The sequence below is a fragment of the Ranitomeya imitator genome, chromosome 4, assembly GCF_032444005.1.
Source record: "Ranitomeya imitator isolate aRanImi1 chromosome 4, aRanImi1.pri, whole genome shotgun sequence".
Taxonomy (NCBI): domain Eukaryota; kingdom Metazoa; phylum Chordata; class Amphibia; order Anura; family Dendrobatidae; genus Ranitomeya; species Ranitomeya imitator.
Genome location: NC_091285.1, coordinates 665034316 through 665053543, shown reverse-complemented (window position 1 = coordinate 665053543; position 19228 = coordinate 665034316). Strand labels below are relative to the sequence as shown.

The following is a 19228-nucleotide window of genomic DNA, read 5'->3' as shown; positions in this document are numbered from 1 at the left end:
TCCAGAGAACATCATTTCTGACAGAGGTTCCCAGTTTGTTTCGAGGTTTTGGCGAGCCTTTTGTGCTAGGATGGGCATTGATTTGTCTTTTTCCTCGGCTTTCCATCCTCAGACAAATGGCCAAACTGAACGAACCAATCAGACCTTGGAAACATATCTGAGATGTTTTGTTTCTGCTGATCAGGATGATTGGGTGTCCTTTTTGCCTTTGGCTGAGTTCGCCCTTAATAATCGGGCCAGCTCGGCTACTTTGGTTTCGCCGTTTTTCTGCAATTCTGGTTTCCATCCTCATTTCTCTTCAGGGCAGGTTGAGTCTTCGGACTGTCCTGGTGTGGATACTGTGGTGGATAGGTTGCAGCAGATTTGGACTCATGTAGTGGACAATTTGACATTGTCCCAGGAGAAGGCTCAACGTTTCGCTAACCGCAGGCGCTGTGTGGGTCCCCGACTTCGTGTTGGGGATTTGGTTTGGTTGTCGTCTCGTTATATTCCTATGAAAGTTTCCTCTCCTAAGTTTAAGCCTCGTTTCATTGGTCCGTATAGGATTTCTGAGGTTCTTAATCCTGTGTCTTTTCGTTTGACCCTTCCAGCTTCTTTTTCCATCCATAATGTATTCCATAGGTCATTGTTGCGGAGATACGTGGCACCTGTGGTTTCATCCGTTGATCCTCCTGCCCCGGTTTTGGTTGAGGGGGAGTTGGAGTATATAGTGGAGAAGATTTTGGATTCTCGTATTTCGAGACGGAAACTCCAGTACCTGGTTAAGTGGAAGGGGTTATGGTCAGGAAGATAATTCCTGGGTCTTTGCCTCTGATGTTCATGCTGCCGATCTGGTTCGTGCCTTTCATTTGGCTCATCCTGGTCGGCCTGGGGGCTCCGGTGAGGGTTCGGTGACCCCTCCTCAAGGGGGGGTACTGTTGTGAATTCTGTGGTCAAGCTCCCTCCTGTGGTCATGAGTAGTACTTCGGCTGGTTCTGTCTATGAGCTTCCTCTGGTGGATGTGAGTGGGGCTGCGGATTCTGAGTTTCCTTCCTCAGGTGACGAGGTTAAGTCGTTAGGTGCTGCTCTATTTAACTCCACCTAGTTCTTTGTTCCTGGCCTCCAGTCAATGTTCCAGTATTGGTCTTGCTCTCTCCTGGATCGTTCTTGTGGCCTGTCTTCACTGCATAAGCTAAGTTCTGCTTGTGTTACTTTTGTTTGCTATTTTTTCTGTCCAGCTTGCTATATTGGTTTTTCTTGCTTGCTGGAAGCTCTGAGACGCAGAGGGAGCACCTCAGTACCGTTAGTCGGTGCGGAGGGTCTTTTTGCGCCCTCTGCGTGGTTGTTTGTAGGTTTTTGTGCTGACCGCAAAGCTATCTTTCCTATCCTCGGTCTATTCAGTAAGTCGGGCCTCACTTTGCTAAAACCTATTTCATCTCTGTGTTTGTATTTTCATCTTTACTCACAGTCATTATAAGTGGGGGGCTGTTGTGAATTCTGTGGCAGAGCTCCCTCCTGTGGTCACAAGTGGTACTTCGGCTGATTCTCTCTGGGAGCTTCCGTTTGTGGAGGAAACTGGTACTGCTGCTTCTGAGTTTCCTCCCTCAGGTGATCTGGTGAGGTCGTTAGGTGCTTCTCTACTTAACCCCACCTAATGCTTTGATTCATGCTTCCTGTCAATGTTCCAGTGTTGGACTTGTGTTTCTCTGGATCATTCCTGTGGCCTGCTGCTCTGCATAGCTAAGTGCTTCTTTGCTATTTGTTGCTATTTTTTCTGTCCAGCTTGTCTATTTGTTTTGCTGGAAGCTCTGGGACGCAAAGGGTGTACCTCCGTGCCGTTAGTTCGGTACGGAGGGTCTTTTTGCCCCTTTGCGTGGTTTTCTTTAGGGTTTTGTGTAGACCGCAAAGTTATCTTTCCTATCCTCGTTCTGTCTAGAATATCGGGCCTCACTTTGCTGAATCTATTTCATCCCTACGTTTGTCTTTTCATCTTACTCACAGTCATTATATGTGGGGGGCTGCCTTTTCCTTTGGGGTATTTCTCTGAGGCAAGGTAGGCTTATTTTTTCTATCTTCAGGCTAGTTAGTTTCTCAGGCTGTGCCGAGTTGCATAGGGAGCGTTAGGCGCAATCCACGGCTGCCTCTGGTTGTGTTTGGAGAGGATCAGGGATTGCGGTCTGCAGAGTTCCCACGTCTCAGAGCTCGTTCTATTATTTTGGGTTATTGTCAGATCACTGTGTGTGCTCTGACCTCCATGTCCATTGTGATACTGAATTGCCTTTCATAACAGGGGGCTGCCTTTTCCTTTGGGGAATTTCTCTGAGGCAAGGTAGGCTTATTTTTCTATCTTCAGGGCTAGCTAGTTTCTCAGGCTGTGCCCGAGGCGCCTAGGTCTGGTCAGGAGCACTCCACGGCTACCTCTAGTGTGGTGTGATAGGATTAGGGATTGCGGTCAGCAGAGTTCCCACGTCCCAGAGCTCTTCCTATGTTATTATTAACTATCAGGTCACTTTGTGTGCTCTTAAAGGGAACCTGTCACCTGAATTTGGCGGGACTGGTTTTGGGTCATATGGGCGGAGTTTTCGGGTGTTTGATTCACCCTTTCCTTACCCGCTGGCTGCATGCTGGCTGCAATATTGGATTGAAGTTCATTCTCTGTCCTCCATAGTACACGCCTGCGCTGTGCAAGATTGCCTTGTGCAGGCGTGTACTATGGAGGACAGAGAGTGAACTTCAATCCCATATTGCAGCCAGCATGCAGCCAGCGGGTAAGGAAAGGGTGAATCAAACACCCGAAAACTCCGCCCATATGACCCAAAACCAGTCCCGCCAAATTCAGGTGACAGAGTCCCTTTAACCACCAGGTCTATTGTGTTTCTGAATCACCAGTTCATAACAATCCCCTGTATCTCCTCCTATTACTCCATATATCCTCCTATATCTCCTCCTATTACTCCATATATCCCCCTATATCTCCTCCTATTACTCCATATATCCCCCTATATCTCCTCCTATTACTCCATATATCCTCCTTTATCTCCTCCTATTACTCCATATATCCCCCTATATCTCCTCCTATTACTCCATATATCCTCCTATATCTCCTCCTCTTACCCCATATATCCCCTATATCTCCTCCTATTACTCCATATATCCCCCTATATCTCCTCCTATTACTCCATATATCCTCCATATATCTCCTCCTATTACTCCATATATCCTCCCTATATCTCCCCCTATTACTCCATATATCCCCCTATATCTCCTCCTATTACTCCATATAGCCTCCCTATATCTCCCCCTATTACTCCATATATCCCCCTATATCTCCTCCTATTACTCCATATATCCTCCCTATATCTCCTCCTATTACTCCATATATCCTCCCTATATCTCCCCCTATTACTCCATATATCCCCCTATATCTCCTCCTATTACTCCATATATCCTCCCTATATCTCCTCCTATTACTCCATATATCCTCCCTATATCTCCTCCTATTACTCCATATATCCTCCTATATCTCCTCCTCTTACCCCATATATCCCCCTATATCTCCTCCTATTACCCCATATATCCTCCCTATATCTCCCCCTATTACCCCATATATCCTCCTATATCTCCTCCTATTACTCCCTATATCCTCCCTATATCTCCTCCTATTACTCCATATATCCTCCCTATATCTCCCCCTATTACCCCATATATCCTCCTATATCTCCTCCTATTACTCCCTATATCCTCCCTATATCTCCTCCTATTACTCCATATATCCCCCCTATATCTCCTATTACTCCATATATCCTCCCTATATCTCATCCTATTACTCCATATATCCCCCTATATCTCCTCCTATTACTCCATATATCCTCCCTATATCTCCTATTACTCCATATATCCTCCCTATATCTCCTCCTATTACCCCATATATCCCCCATATCTCCTCCTCTTACCCCATATATGCCCTATATGTCCTCCTGTTACTCCATATACTACCTGTGTATATGACAGGTCCGTGTATTACTGATGTCTCTTTCCCTTCCACCATGCAGTCGTTTGTGAAGGATTACATGATCTCCATCACGCGTCTCTTGCTGGGTCTGGATTCGATGCCCGGCTCTGGTTTCCTGTGCGCTGTAAGTTCCCTCTTCTGGCTTTGCAGCTCTGGATGTGACTAAAATCCAGTCTATATAATATTGGTTTCATCTTTAATAAAGGGGTTGTAGACAGAATAGGGGGTTACTGACTGATCGCTTGGAGTTTGACCACTGGTATCTGCACTGTGGGAGGAACCCAAGGGCCCCGTCACTTTTCCAGCCACACGTTGCCTAACCCTTGTAGTGCCACCTACTAGGAATTTTAGGAACTTTTTGGTCCTGATAGTTATGGAGCTCACAGAACACGTCTGTGGTCCTCAGGGAGCCGTGCTGTACTTGTAGTGCTAAATGTTTGCCCTTCACAATCCTAGGAAAACCACAGCTCTCGGAGCAGAATATTATGTGATGAAGGACCACTCAAGGACTTAGGTATTAGGGCCCCTGCCCTCTTCCTGCCCGGGGCCCCACTGATGTTACATAGAAGATAAACTATGAAGGGAGAATCAGCCGCCTGATGTTCTGGGGCCGGCTTCGTCTTGCGTCTTTCATGATTTTCTATTTTCCAGCATCGTCCATGCCCTGGGCAAATCATGTTCTGCCGATTCCCAGAGCAATCACGTCCAGAATCCTAGTATTCAGGCGAGACTCTGATATGCAAATGAGCTTTATAATCAAGAGTCAAAGGTTCATGATAAAATCCATCATGTGCAAAACTATAAAACAAATCTATAATAAATATATGTATATACTGTACGTATATAGGTGCATGTGCTAAATGGAGCCCCTCGTATACCCTGCAGGACCAGTGACTGATGGAGGTTACCCCCCTCCCCTCGTTCTATCATTTATAACTAGCTATTGAACCCGTTCTACGCCCGGGTGGCGAGCATTTACAGTATATTGGTATATGGTCTCCATCCTGGTATGTGCCGCTCCATCCTGTGCCCCCATCCTGTCATGTGCTGCTCCATTCTGCGTCCCCATCCTATCATGAGCTGCTCCATCCTGCGCCCCCATCCTGTCATGTGCTGCTCCATCCTGCGCCCCCATCCTGTCATGTGCTGCTCCATCCTGCGTCCCCATCCTGTCATGAGCTGCTCCATCCTGCGCCCCATCCTGTCATGTGCTGCTCCATCCTGCGTCCCCATCCTGTCATGTGCTGCTCCCATCCTGCGCCCCCGTTCTGTCATGTGCTGCTTCCATCCTGCACCCCCGTTCTGTCATGTGCTGCTCCCATCCTGCGCCCCCATTCTGTCATGTGCTGCTCCCATCCTGCGCCCCCTTTCTGACATGTGCTGCTCCCATCCTGCGCCCCCATTCTGACATGTGCTGCACCCATCCTGCGCCTCCATTCTGACATGTGCTGCACCCATCCTGCGCCTCCATTCTGTCATTTGCTGCTCCCATCCTGCGCCCCCGTTCTGTCATGTGCTGCTCCCATCCTGCGCCCCCGTTCTGTCATGTGCTGCACCCATCCTGTGCCTCAATTCTGTCATTTGCTGCTCCCATCCTGCGCCCCCGTTGTCATGTGCTGCTGCCATGCTGCGCCCCCTGTTCTGTCATGTGCTGCTTCCATCCTGCACCCCCGTTCTGTCATCTGCTGCTCCCATCCTGTGCCCCCGTTCTGTCATGTGCTACTTCCATCCTGCACCCCCGTTCTGTCATGTGCTGCTGCCATCCTGCGCCCCCGTTCTGTCATGTGCTGCTTTCATCCTGCATCCCCGTTCTGTCATGTGCTGCTTCCATCCTGCACCCCGTTCTGTCATCTCCTGCTCCCATCCTGCGCCCCCATTCTGTCATGTGCTACTTCCATCCTGCACCCCCGTTCTGTCATGTGCTGCTATCATCCTGCACCCCCGTTCTGTCATGTGCTGCTCCCATCCTGCGCCCCCGTTCTGTTATGTGCTGCTGCCATCCTGCGCCCCCATTCTGTCATGTGCTGCTATCATCCTGCACCCCCGTTCTGTCATGTGCTGCTTCCATCCTGCACCCCCGTTCTGTCATGTGCTGCTCCCATCCTGCGCCCCCGTACTGTCATGTGCTGCTTCCATCCTGCACCCCCGGTTCTGTCATGTGCTGCTGCCATCCTGTGCCCCCGTTCTGTCATGTGCTGCTCCCATCCTGCGCCCCCATTCTGTCATATGCTGCTTCCATCCTGCACCCCCGTTCTGTCATGTGCTGCTTCCATCCTGCACCCCGTTCTGTCATGTGCTGCTGCCATCCTGCTCCCCCCCATTTCTGTCATGTGCTGCTCCCATCCTGCGCCCCCGTTCTGTCATGTGCTGCTTCCATCCTGCACCCCCGTTCTGTCATGTGCTGCTGCCATCCTGCGCCCCCGTTCTGTCATGTGCTGCTGCCATCCTCAACCGCCGTTCTGTCATGTGCTGCTTCCATCCTGCACCCCCGTTCTGTCATGTGCTGCTGCCATCCTGCACCCCCATTCTGTCATGTGCTGCCCTATTCTGTTATGTGCTGCTCCCATCCTGCGCCCCCGTTCTGTCATGTGCTGCTACCATCCTGCGCCACCGTTCTGTAATTTGCTGCTCCCATCCATATGCCCCATACGCTGCTCCATAAAGGTTTATGGCCCCCATAAGATGCTCCATAGTATATGCCCCGTACACTGCTCCATAAAGGTTTATGGCCCCCATAAGATGCTCCATATTATATGCCCCGTACACTGCTCCATAAAGGTTTATGGCCCCCATAAGATGCTCCATAGTATATGCCCCCGTACACTGCTCCATAAAGGTTTATGGCCCCCATAAGATGCTCCATAATATATACCCCCGTACTCTGCTCCATAAAGGTTTATGGCCCCCATAAGATGCTCCATATTATATGCCCCGTACACTGCTCCATAAAGGTTTATGGCCCCCATAAGATGCTCCATAATATATACCCCGTACACTGCTCCATTATGGTTGATGGCCCCATAAGATGCTCCATTGTATTATATGCACCGTATGCTGCTGCGATATATAAAAAAAAAATAACATACTCACCTATCGTCGCTGGGCGCCGAGTGCTGGGGGGCCTGAGCAGGCGGGGACACCGGCGCGCTGTGGGGGTCAGGTGCCGGAGTCGCCGCTAGCTCAGGCCCCCGACACTTGCTATATTCACCTGTCCCGTTCCAGCGCTGCGTGCCGCTCCGTGTTCCGGGTCCTCTGGCTGTGACTGTTCAGTCAGAGGGCGGCGCGCATAAAGCGCGTCATCGCGCCCTCTGAACTGTGATCGTCACAGGCAGAGGACCCGGAGGACAGAGCGGCGGGCAGCACTGGAACGGGACAGGTGAATATAGCTAATACTCACCCTCCTGGCGCGTCCCTGCTATCCGTTGGAGATCGCGGTGTGCGTTCAGTGCTTACGCATACCGCAATCTCCTGGGAGCCTCACTCTGTGGGGTCCAGACTGCGCCGGCGCTTGCGCAGTCTATAAAGGCTTCGAACAGAGTGACGCTCCCAGCCTTATATTATAGATATGTAATGTTGTGTGATGAGAACATATTCACACTTTATGTTACTCTGCTCCTTGATGGTGAAACTGAGCGTTGGCGTAACTTTTTCTGGTTCCTACACAGCTGCAAGTTACAGAAGAAGACCTGTGGATCCGATGCTATGGTCGCCTGTATCAGAAGCTGTGCTCCACTACTGGAGACATACCCATTGGAATTTTCCGCACCGAGACACATGTGTTGCCGACTTCAGAGGTACACTGGTGCCTCTTTGCGTTTTCTTAGTACATTTTTTTTGCTTTTGTGTGCACTCATTAGCCAAAAATGAGAAAGCACACTTAGGACTGACAACAGGACAGTGAGAATCAGATTGATTTAGGTTTTGATGCCTTTAAGTGAGGGTTGAGCTGGAACACCAGTTATAGTCACAGTATAACACCGGGCACGATCACAGTCCAGAACCAGTCAGTATTGGCCATGGAGACAGTGCAGCATCAGGCACCCGTCACAGTGCAACCCTGGGCACTGTCACAGTGCAGCACTGGGCAGGGTCACAAAGAAGCCGAGGGCAGGGTCATAGTGCAGCATCAGGCACGGTCACCATGCAGCACCCTGCACAGTAACAGAGCAGCACCTGTCACAGTGCATACCAGACACAGTAATAGGGCAGCCCAGTACAGGGCCACAGTGCAGCACTGGGCAGGCTCACAGAGCAGAACTGGGCACTGTCACAGTGCAGCACTGGGCAGGGTCACAAAGCACTCCAGGGCAGGGCCATAGTGCAGCATCAGGCACGGTCACAGTGCATTACCTTGCACAGTAACAGGGCAGCCCAGGACAGCGCCACAATGCAATAATGGGCAGGGTCATAGTGCAGCACTGGGCAGGCTCACAGTGCAGCAAACGATGTGGCTGCAGTGCAGCACCAGGCAGGGTCGCAGAGTAGCACCAGGCAGCTTCACAGTGCAGCACTGGGCAGGGTCATAGTGCAGGATTTTTTTTTAAATGCAGCCAAGGAAAGATTTTTTTTTTTTTTTTTTAAGATGGAAAACCCTTTAAGTATATGTGTAGTACTATGATGCCGTGCAATGCAATTCTTCTGATACATAATGCGATTCACTCAGCAGATAAATTATGCTACTAAGTGCTAAGATAAGCCGTCCACACAGCTCAACTGAATAGTGCACAAAGTACTCGGATATATAGTTCTATAAAGATAGAGAGCGCAGGTGGCCAGATAAATGATGCCACACAGTGTGCAGATGAGTAGTGCCATAAAGTTTTCAGTTAAATGTCATACAGAGATCAGATAAATTGTGTAATGCAGTGTACAGATGAGTAGTACCAGGTACAGTCAATTTTCAGATAAATAGTATCATACAGTGCTAAGATAGATAACATAAGTGTTCAGATAAATAATGTTGCACAGTGGTGTACTGATGAATGGTGCCACTAAGTCATCAGATAATAGTGTAACACAGACTGTAGGTAAGTAGCGGTACACAGTGCTCAGATACATAGTCCTGTACAGTGCTTAGATAAGTAATGCCGCACAGTGTACAGATTTACTAATATCACACAGTCCTCAGATAAACTGTCATACAGAGCTCAGATAAATTGTGCCACACCGAGTACAGATTTATAGTGACATAAAGTGCTTGGATGCGTGGTCCCATACAGTGCTCAGGTAAATAGTCCCATACAGTGCTCAGGTAAATAGTCCCATACAGTGGTCATATAAAACAGTGCCACCATTCTACAGATAAATAATACACGTGTGGCCCATATTTAGTGCTGGTATACTGCTGTCCAGTGCCCAGTGATACACAACAGTGCCCGCATAGGGAACACATTAGCCAGATTGATCTCACATGGATCGTCAGTATGTTGCCCCTGTGTGCTGATGTAGTTCTACCACTATAGGGTGACATAGACTGGAGGAAGAAGCGTATACTGATAACATAGCGCTTTATTTTGTCCCTTTTCCGTATACTGTTTTTGCCTCCTGCTGGACTGATGTGGCTCATCCACTTCATGATGGCACATGTTGTCTTGCCAGTGCACCTGGTCCGGCTGTGTAATGACCATTTTTGATTGTTATTATGCCCCTCTTGCTTGTCCTTCTAGTCACAGGTCTCTATCAGCGTGGAAGACTATGAAGACACAAGAGAAAGCCGCTGGGGAGACACCATCCAAAGCCGTGGGCCCCATCGCAACTCTACATCCAGCGACCAGTCCGAGCATCCATTGCTGCGCAGGAAGAGCATGCAGTGGGCTCGGAGACTGTCTCGTAAAGGGGCCAGGCAACCTGGGAAGTCGGCGTCAGAAAGGATTAGCCAACAGAGAATGAGTCTGTACAGACGCTCAGAACGGCAGGAACTCAATGCTCTGGTGAAGACCAGAATGAAACATCTGGGTCTCTCCACTGCAGAGTACAGTATGTGACACATATTGTCTACTTGTGACGAAAAATAGAGGACCATGTGCCCCCACCACAGCAGAATCAACAGAGGGGGAGGAGATATGCTATACGGAGACTACTCCTCCCATCAGAGGGTGATACCCGGCTGAGTAGTTATGTGACATAGAGTCTGCTCCTCCCACCACAGGGTGATCGGATGGAGGAGCTATGTGACATGGAGTCTGCTCCTCCCCCTGCAGGGTGATAGGAGGGAGGAGCTATGTGACATGGAGTCTGCTCCTCCCACTACAGGGTGATACAGTCAGGAGGGAGGAGCTATGTGACATGGAGTCTGCTCCTACCACTACAGGGTGGCAGTCAGGAGGGAGGAGCTAGTGACATGGAGACTACTCCAGCCACAGGGTGATAGGAAGGAGGAGCATTGTGACATGGTGTATGCCCTTCCCACCACAATTTTGCACAGTCAGGAGGTAGTAGCTATGTGACATGGATACTACTCCTCCCACCATAGGATGATACAATCAAGAGGGAGGAGCTATGTGACATGGAGACTACTCCTCCCACCAGAGGATAATACAGTCAAGAGGGAGGAGCTATGTGACATGGAGACTACTCCTCCATCCACAGGGTGATAGGAGGGAGGAGCTATGTGACATGGAATCTGGCTCTCACACCACAGGGTGATACAGTCAGGAGTAAGGCTCCTATAAGACAGGAGGGAGGAGCTGTAAGACATGCAGACTCCTCCCACCACAGGGTCATACAGTCAGGAGGGAGGAGCTATATGACATGCAGACTCCTCCCACCACAGGGTCATATAGTCAGGAGGGTGGAGCTATGTGGCATGTAGCCTGCTGCTCTCACCACAGCATTTATTTCTCTTTTTCTACAGTGGACATTATGGACACAGATAACGCCTTGTCATATATCCTTATAAATCCTTCTCCAGACACCAAGCTGGAGCTCAATGATGTGGTGTAAGTATATTTCATATCTCCGGCTCTCGTGTTACCCCCATTATTTACCCTGGCACAGTGACTGCTCCCTACTGGGGTCTCAGTCACTTGTCCCTTCTGTGTCCTCGTCAGCAGGGTTCCTATAGACTGGGACTCCGGTGATAAAATGTTGACAATCTATCCTAAAAACTGACAAAAATTCTTCATAAACAGCTTTTTAAATCCCAGATTTCCCTGGACATCACCAGTCACTTTTAGAAAGTGGAATTTTGTATTCGCAAATATTTTCCAATTTGTGCCGCTGTCGTCTTCTGAGCAGGCGGGGGTCTGATGTGTCCTCATTGTATGCTGCACTCCCCATAGTCTGGCACCGTCCACATTAGTCATCTGCAGATGTTCCTCCCCGCTCTCATTACATGATGTGCTGCTTAGAGATCATCTTCCCTTTCATAATTTCCCATTGATCCTCTGCACATTCTCCTCTTGCATTTTTCTATGACATATTCCCTCTTGTCTCGGCGTTGACGTTGTGTCTTCGGCTCCCTGCGGTTTCTTGGCATTTCATTGTATCTCTAGAAGAGCTGTCCATCTCACTAATGTTCAGGTGTCAGGCAGACTCTTCTTAATGTCTCCCCGTTCTGTGACTTCATTGTCTCTGTCTTCTCCCTGTTTTCTCTGTTCTGTCTTCTCCTCCCTGGTCTGACAGATTAGGTCTTTCCTCTGGTACATTGAGGATCAGAGAAGAGACTGAATGTAGTAAAAAGCAATTATCTCAAATGAGATGAACATAACCAGTGATTAATCTCCAGCAAGGAACATGAGAATGAGCAAAATGAGCCATTATAATACTGCTCCCTATGTGCAAGAATATAACTACTATAATACTGCTCCTATGTACAAGAATATAACTACTATAATACTGCCCCCTATGTACAAGAATATAACTACTATAATACTGCCCCCTATGTGCAAGAATATAACTACTGTCATACTGCCCCTATGTACACGAATATAACTACTATAATACTGCCCCTATGTACAAGAATATAACTACTATAATACTGCTCCTATGTACAAGAATATAACTACTATAATACTGCTCCTATGTACAAGAATATAACTACTATAATACTGCCCCTATGTACAAGAATATAACTACTGTCATACTGCCCCTATGTACAAGAATATAACTACTATAATACTGCTCCTATGTACAAGAATATAACTACTATAATACTGCTCCTATGTACAAGAATATAACTACTATAATACTGCTCCTATGTACAAGAATATAACTACTATAATACTGCTCCTATGTACAAGAATATAACTACTATAATACTGCTCCTATGTACAAGAATATAACTACTATAATACTGCCCCTATGTACAAGAATATAATTACTATAATACTGCCCCTATGTACAAGAATATAACTACTATAATACTGCCCCCTATGTACAAGAATATAACTACTATAATACTGCTCATATGTACAAGAATATAACTACTATAATACTGCCCCTATGTACAAGAATATAACTACTATAATACTGCTCCTATGTACAAGAATATAACTACTATAATACTGCTCCTATGTACAAGAATATAACTACTATAATACTGCCCCTATGTACAAGAATATAACTACTATAATACTGCCCCCTATGTACAAGGATATAACTACTGTAATACTGCCCCTATGTACAAGAATATAACTACTATAATACTGCCCCCTATGTACAAGGATATAACTACTATAATACTGCCCCCTATGTACAAGGATATAACTACTGTAATACTGCCCCTATGTACAAGAATATAACTACTATAATACTGCCCCCTATGTACAAGGATATAACTACTGTAATACTGCCCCTATGTACAAGAATATAACTACTATAATACTGCCCCCTATGTACAAGGATATAACTACTATAATACTGCCCCCTATGTACAAGGATATAACTACTGTAATACTGCCCCTATGTACAAGAATATAACTACTATACTACTGCCCCTATGTGCAAGAATATAACTACTATAATACTGCTCCTATGTACCAGAATATAACTACTATAATACTGCTTCCTATGTGCAAGAATATAACTACTATAATACTGCCCCTATGTACAAGAATATAACTACTATAATACTGCTCATATGTATAAGAATATAACTACTATAATACTGCCCCTATGTACAAGAATATAACTAGTATAATACTGCCCCCTATATACAAGAATATAACTACTATAATACTGCCCCTATGTGCAAGAATATAACTACTATAATACTGCCCCTATGTACAAGAATATATCTACTATAATACTGCCCCCTATATACAAGAATATGACTACTATAATACTGCCTCCTATGTGCAAGAATATAACTACTATAATACTGCCCCTATGTACAAGAATATAACTACTATAATACTGCTCCCATGTACAAGAATATAACTACTATAATACTGCCCTGTATATACAAGAATATAACTACTATAATACTGCTCCCATGTACAAGAATATAACTACTATAATACTGCCCCTATGTACAAGAATATAACTACTATAATACTGCTCCTATGTACCAGAATATAACTACTATAATACTACTCCTATGTACAAGAATATAACTACTATAATACTGCTCCTATGTACAGGAATATAACTACTATAATACTGCCCCTTATATACAAGAATATAACTACTATAATACTGCCCCTTATATACAATAATATAACTACTATAATACTGATACTATGTTCAGGAAGGTAACTACTATAATACTGCCCCCTATGTACAAGAATATAACTACTATAAGACTGCTCCTTTGTACAAGAATATAACTACTATAATACTGCCCCATATGTACATGAATATAACACTATAACACTGCCCCTACGTACAAGAATATAACACTATAATACTGCCCCTATGTGCAAGAATACAACCACTACAATATTGCTCTATATATTTAGATGAATAAAATGTTTCTTATTCTCTGTAATAACGGGCCATCATATATTTTCCAGTTACCTGATACGTCCGGATCCATTGACTCTTGCTCCTAATAATGCCCGTAAAGCCAGCGTGACACGATCCGAAGGTACGATATTTGACACAAAGGACAGCACTCACCTATGAAACCTCATCATCTCGCTTGCTGAAAGAGACCTTTGAATGTGAGATCAGAAGACAATATGTATCCGAGAAACCTCAAGGAAGCCGAAGATCTCATGCCCACCATGATTACATCGCTGTGTCCCACCAAATCTCAAGGATTTGCGCACGGGGCTTCTTGCTTATCACATTCTTGCTTCAGCTCCATCTAGACCGTTCTTTTACTTCTCTGGTTCCAAGACTATTTTGAGGAGGAGGACGGGGTAGTGTGCAGTGGAAAGATCTTAGGTGGAAGGTCCTATATGTTGACCATCCAGTTTTCCAACAAGCCAAGTAAATTATTGTGTATGCTCAGGTGTAAAGTTGTCCTGCCAAAGGAATTCTGGGAGTTTTATTATAAAAAGTATAATAGAGGATAAAGTACAGGGAAGGGGGGTACTAGTGTAGTAATTTGTGATGGCACAGTTCTGCGGCCTTATGTTACATCTGTACAGTTATTAGAATTTGCCAAGTGTTATTGTGGATTGCCCTAGAACCTCAGTTTTATTTATTAATGACAAACCTTAGGGTGAACATTCCCCTTTTTTTGTAACTATTGTTTTATATCATGAAGCTGCATGATTTCCTGTGCAATGTTTTCCTACTTCCTGGTTTTAGAGTGGGCGGAGCTTAAAACAAGTCTGGTCAGCACAGAGAGGCAGTATACTGTATAGCAACTTGAACTTTACTGTGGTCTTCACACCACAAGAATGTAGTAATTGCAGTATCAGTCTCCCCAAAATACTTCAGTTATCTTGCAATTGTAGACACTTATCATAGTTTACAAAAAAAGAGAGATATGAAATGACCTATTCATCTCAAGGGTCACGATTTTTAATTTGCACAGTCCTGATGTGCCTAAATTTCCTTTAAAGGGGTTTTTATCGGATCAGTAAAACATAGCTGCTTTCCTTGAGAAACAGCAACACTCCTGACTACTGGTTGTGTCACGGTTAACGAGCCGATTTCCAACACTTTACTACCCTTGCGGGCCATTATTGGCCCAAAAATTGAAAAGAAATGTCCACAAACTTCATGTCATACTCTACTTGGATCCTAAATATGATCTGGTCTACAGGGTACTGCAAAAAGATTTAGCCTAAAATAAGCCATTGTTTGTCTGTTGGCTTAGATAGAATTAGTTTAGATCATTTTGTTTGTATGGATGGTCGGTCTTATTATACACAGAGTGAGATATATATATATTTTTGCATAACTTCTGCAATAAAATAGTCTGAGATTTCAATGTTGCGTGCTACAAAGAATCTTAAGAGCAAAGGGTTTAGATACACCCAGACTAAGGTTCCTTGGACCCACCGGAGGAAATGGACTGAAGATATACAGAACATGGGAGTCATAAACATCATTGGCTATTTGTGAATTCACCTACATGGTATAGACCCTAGGGGCAAGACATCATCTTCTGTTTCGAAGCCTGGTCCATGGAAAGGATCTTCTGCAGGCCCAGGTGGACACTGTTGAACCTGCTGTCCCCTTGTATTCATATGTACACAAATAAGCCCATAAGTAGTTATTGGTGACATCATGTTCCTCCTCTGGGCATTCGGGAAATCAAAAAAACTACTTGTTTGTCTATGTTCAGCTTCAGTAGTGCCAATTGTTGACTTGTCTCTTTGTTCCCGTGTACATCTACTGAACTGCGTCACTCGTCTCGGTGCCATGTCTAATGTTAAAGCGTTGCTAGTCTGTCTGTACCTTTTGTTACCGAGGTGCCAAGTGCTGAAACTGAATGTCTTCTCTAGTGGTATTGCACACTGTTTTTACATAAAGCCCTGGAGGTATCATGCCATATATCCGATGTACAAAACTAGGTCTTCTGAAAAAAAAAAAAGATCATTGATCCCCAACCTATTATGGTCTCAACCATGTTGTGGAAGGTGAAGTGGTCGGAATACTACTGTTGTTCTTTATCTGAACCAATTGGGAGGTATTGTTGGATGGTGACCCCTTGGATTATGGACAAAATGTTGTTCTTAATAATGAACATGTTAAGGTTAGATCGAGGATATGGGTCACGATTGTTGTGTAATGCTCTATCCAAATATTTTTGCCTTACCTTGATTATGCCCTTATAAAGTGGCAATTAGATGTCCAGAAGAGTCCAACATCTTAAAAAAGGAACTTCTAAGACAATGATGGTATATTGAGACTATCTTCAATTGGATTGGGCATGGTCAACCTGTTGATCAAGACCTATCAAGAAAAGTAGATGCAGAATTGGCCAAGAGTCATGGAAAGGGTGTGGAAGGGGGACACAAACAACATACACTTCTGTACTAGATAGCAAAATGTTGTATTTTCTCCACTCCTATGATGACTCTCTATTCTAATGAATAGCTGAAGAAGGTTATGTGCCCACAAGGTCTTTTTCAGGCGCCGTGAACATTGAACATAATGCGCAGCAATTTTAACTGTTTATAAGGAATCTATCAGTGGGCTCCACCCTTCTAAGCTGTCTATATGGGCATGCAGGTCATAAAAAGTTGAATAACATGATATCTTGATATCTGCGATCTATTGCCTTGTTCCAGAGAAATTCACATTTTTCATAAAATGTAAAGGAGATGTTAAGATCTATGGGCCGGACACTGATCTCCATAAGAATCTGCCTCCATAGCTTATTTTAGATTAAAAGGGGAATTACCACTGTAAGACTTGTAATAATGGATAGTCTGCTCATAATCACACACAGCTCTGCAGTGAGAGCAGAACTAACACCGTAGAAGTGAATTTTGTCTCATTACAAACACATTTGCAGCAGCAGTTTTCCTCTCATAGTGCTTTAGCTTCTATCTCACAGGCAGCCAGTTTATGGAGCAAAGACAGTACAGCTGAGCTGACAGCAATGTGAGGAGACATTTGCACATGTATTAGTTGTGTTTGTATTGAGACAAGGTTCATTTTTGCTGTACTGTGTTGGTTATAATCAGGCACAGCTCTGCAGCAGAGATGACCGCACTGAGAGGATAACTGCTGCTGTAAATGTGTTTGTAATGAGACATAATTCACTTCTGCTGTACTGTTAGTTCTGATCTCACTTTCAGAGTGAGCTGTGTGTGATTATAAGAGCAAACTGTCACTTATTACATGATTCACACTGGTAATGCCTCTGGACGCAGATTTTCAGGGAGATCCATAACCGGCCCATAGATCTTAACAACTTATTTACATATTTAGAAAAATGTGGATTTCTCTGGAACAAGTAATCGGATCATAGATATCAGCGTATCATTTTATCGAACTTCTTTTGACTCGTATGCCCATATAAACTGCTTAGGAGGGTAGACCCTAAAGATTTTCTTCTAGGGTTCGGAAACAGTGAAGCCGTTATAAGGCATCACATATTCTTTCGGTGACTTCGTTTGGAAGCCGTCTGCTCTCCGTAGTTGAAAATTGGGCAAACCACCAGCAAAGCCACTTTCGGAAACAGAGTTTGCTGAACTTGTAGGTCTAAGTTGAAGACCCCTCTTTTTATTGGGGGTTGAATTGGTCCTAGGGCTATGGAAAGGGTGAGGAAGCACAAAAAAATATTTGTCCCCTTTGTCCTGGGTGGCAAAACTTGGCACTCTATTTCATCCTGTTCTTGGTGGCAATAATATGTTGAGCCCTTTGGCCTACGTGTCCAACAATCAACCCCTTGAGAGCAGTCAATTCTGATCTTTACGATGTTTCTCACTTTTGATGCAGATATTCCTTGTCCAAAAACAATGTTTGAGTGCACTTTGGCTTGGCCTAAGAACACAAATGTGTGTACCATTAGCTACTGGTTGGGGTTCACTGATCTGTTCAGTCCTAGGGAACGCTGAAAATCTTGTGCTTAATATATGTAAAGGGATAATTATCCCAGTCTATAACACTGTGACAAAGGACTGTAAAATAAAGACTAATGGATAAGCTCTCCATGTCTCCTTTTATTTTGTCACATACACATTTGCCTCAGTTTTGTTCGGGTGGTCTTACTCACTTGGTCAGGGATTTATTACATTAAATGTTTCCAGGTTACCCTTGCTATTCAACGGCATATGGAATATGCAGCAAAAATTGAATTCTTCTGAAGATAAAAGGGACCCAGCTCTGAATGGTCCATACTCTTTGGTGTGGTGAGATGATAAAACTCATGACTTCTTTATTTTAAACAGATATTCAAAATATTGGAGTCCGTTCTACACACAGGGTGAAGATTATCGATTCATCATTAATGTCACTTATGAGTTAGTTCAATTTGGTCACAAGTTGCTGCATTGTAGAAGAAATGATAGAGTAAGTCTATCTTTCTTTTACACTCATGTACCTCCATAACAGACATGTTTCTCCAAAACAGGCATTTTCAGGAGTACATAAGGCTTAAAAGTGGTGACAATGTTCTGAAACCTTGTTGTTAAAGCATTGATTGTCACGAGGTTCTTCTTCAACTTGCAGTCAGGATAGTGCGTCTGCATTGACATTGGTTTTCCCACTTCTGTATTTGATGGTAAAGCAGTAATTTGCGAGCCTGGAAGCCCATCTTTGTTCTAAGGCACCTAGTCGGGCAGTATTCAAATGTGCTTGAGGATTATTGTCCGTAAACACGGTAAATGGTGTGGCCGCTAAGTAATCCTTAAATTTGTCCGTCACAACCCACACCAAAGCTAAGAGCTCCAACTTGAATGATCTATAGTTATCATTCTTTTCAGCACCTCGTAGGCTTCAGCTGGCATATGCCATAACACGCTCTTTGCCGTTTTGAGCTTGAGAAAATACTGCACCAAGATGTTGGCTTTAATTAGGATAAGCCATGATTAGGGGTTGAGTCAGCAAAGACTTCAGCATCTGGAATGCTGTCTCTTGTCTTTCAGTCCAGTCAATAGGAAGTGTTCGATTACAGTTCTACTTGGGGCTTCCATGTAAGAGGTCTGTCAATGGTTCAGCCACTTGCGCAAAGTGGGGAAAGAAGAGGCGATAATAGCTGGCAAAACCCAGAAAACTTCTGACTTCTTGGACAGTTGTTGGAGTTGGCCAATTCTGCACAGCAGCAAGCTTTTCAGGATCAGGCTGTATTCCTTCAACACTGACAATGTGGCCCAGGTGGCTTTAAAGGGTGACATTTGAAGGGTTTGATTTTTAGGCCATGCTGGATGAGCACCTTAATTAACAAGA

The 19228-nt window shown here is 44.8% G+C and overlaps 1 protein-coding gene across 4 annotated transcripts in view; it reads left to right on the top strand.

Annotated features, from left to right (window-relative positions):
- LOC138677188 (potassium channel subfamily T member 2-like) overlaps positions 1–17990 on the top strand; it is a 389156-nt gene extending 371166 nt beyond the window's left edge. For all 4 annotated transcript variants that reach the window (XM_069767117.1, XM_069767116.1, XM_069767118.1 and 1 more), the window contains 5 exons: positions 4032–4115; positions 7657–7785; positions 9658–9967; positions 10845–10929; positions 13945–17990. In XM_069767117.1, coding sequence (XP_069623218.1) covers positions 4032–4115; positions 7657–7785; positions 9658–9967; positions 10845–10929; positions 13945–14056 — 720 coding nt within the window. In that variant the 3' untranslated portion in view covers positions 14057–17990. The remainder of the gene's footprint in view (positions 1–4031; positions 4116–7656; positions 7786–9657; positions 9968–10844; positions 10930–13944) is intronic.
- Positions 17991–19228: the final 1238 nt, after the last annotated feature.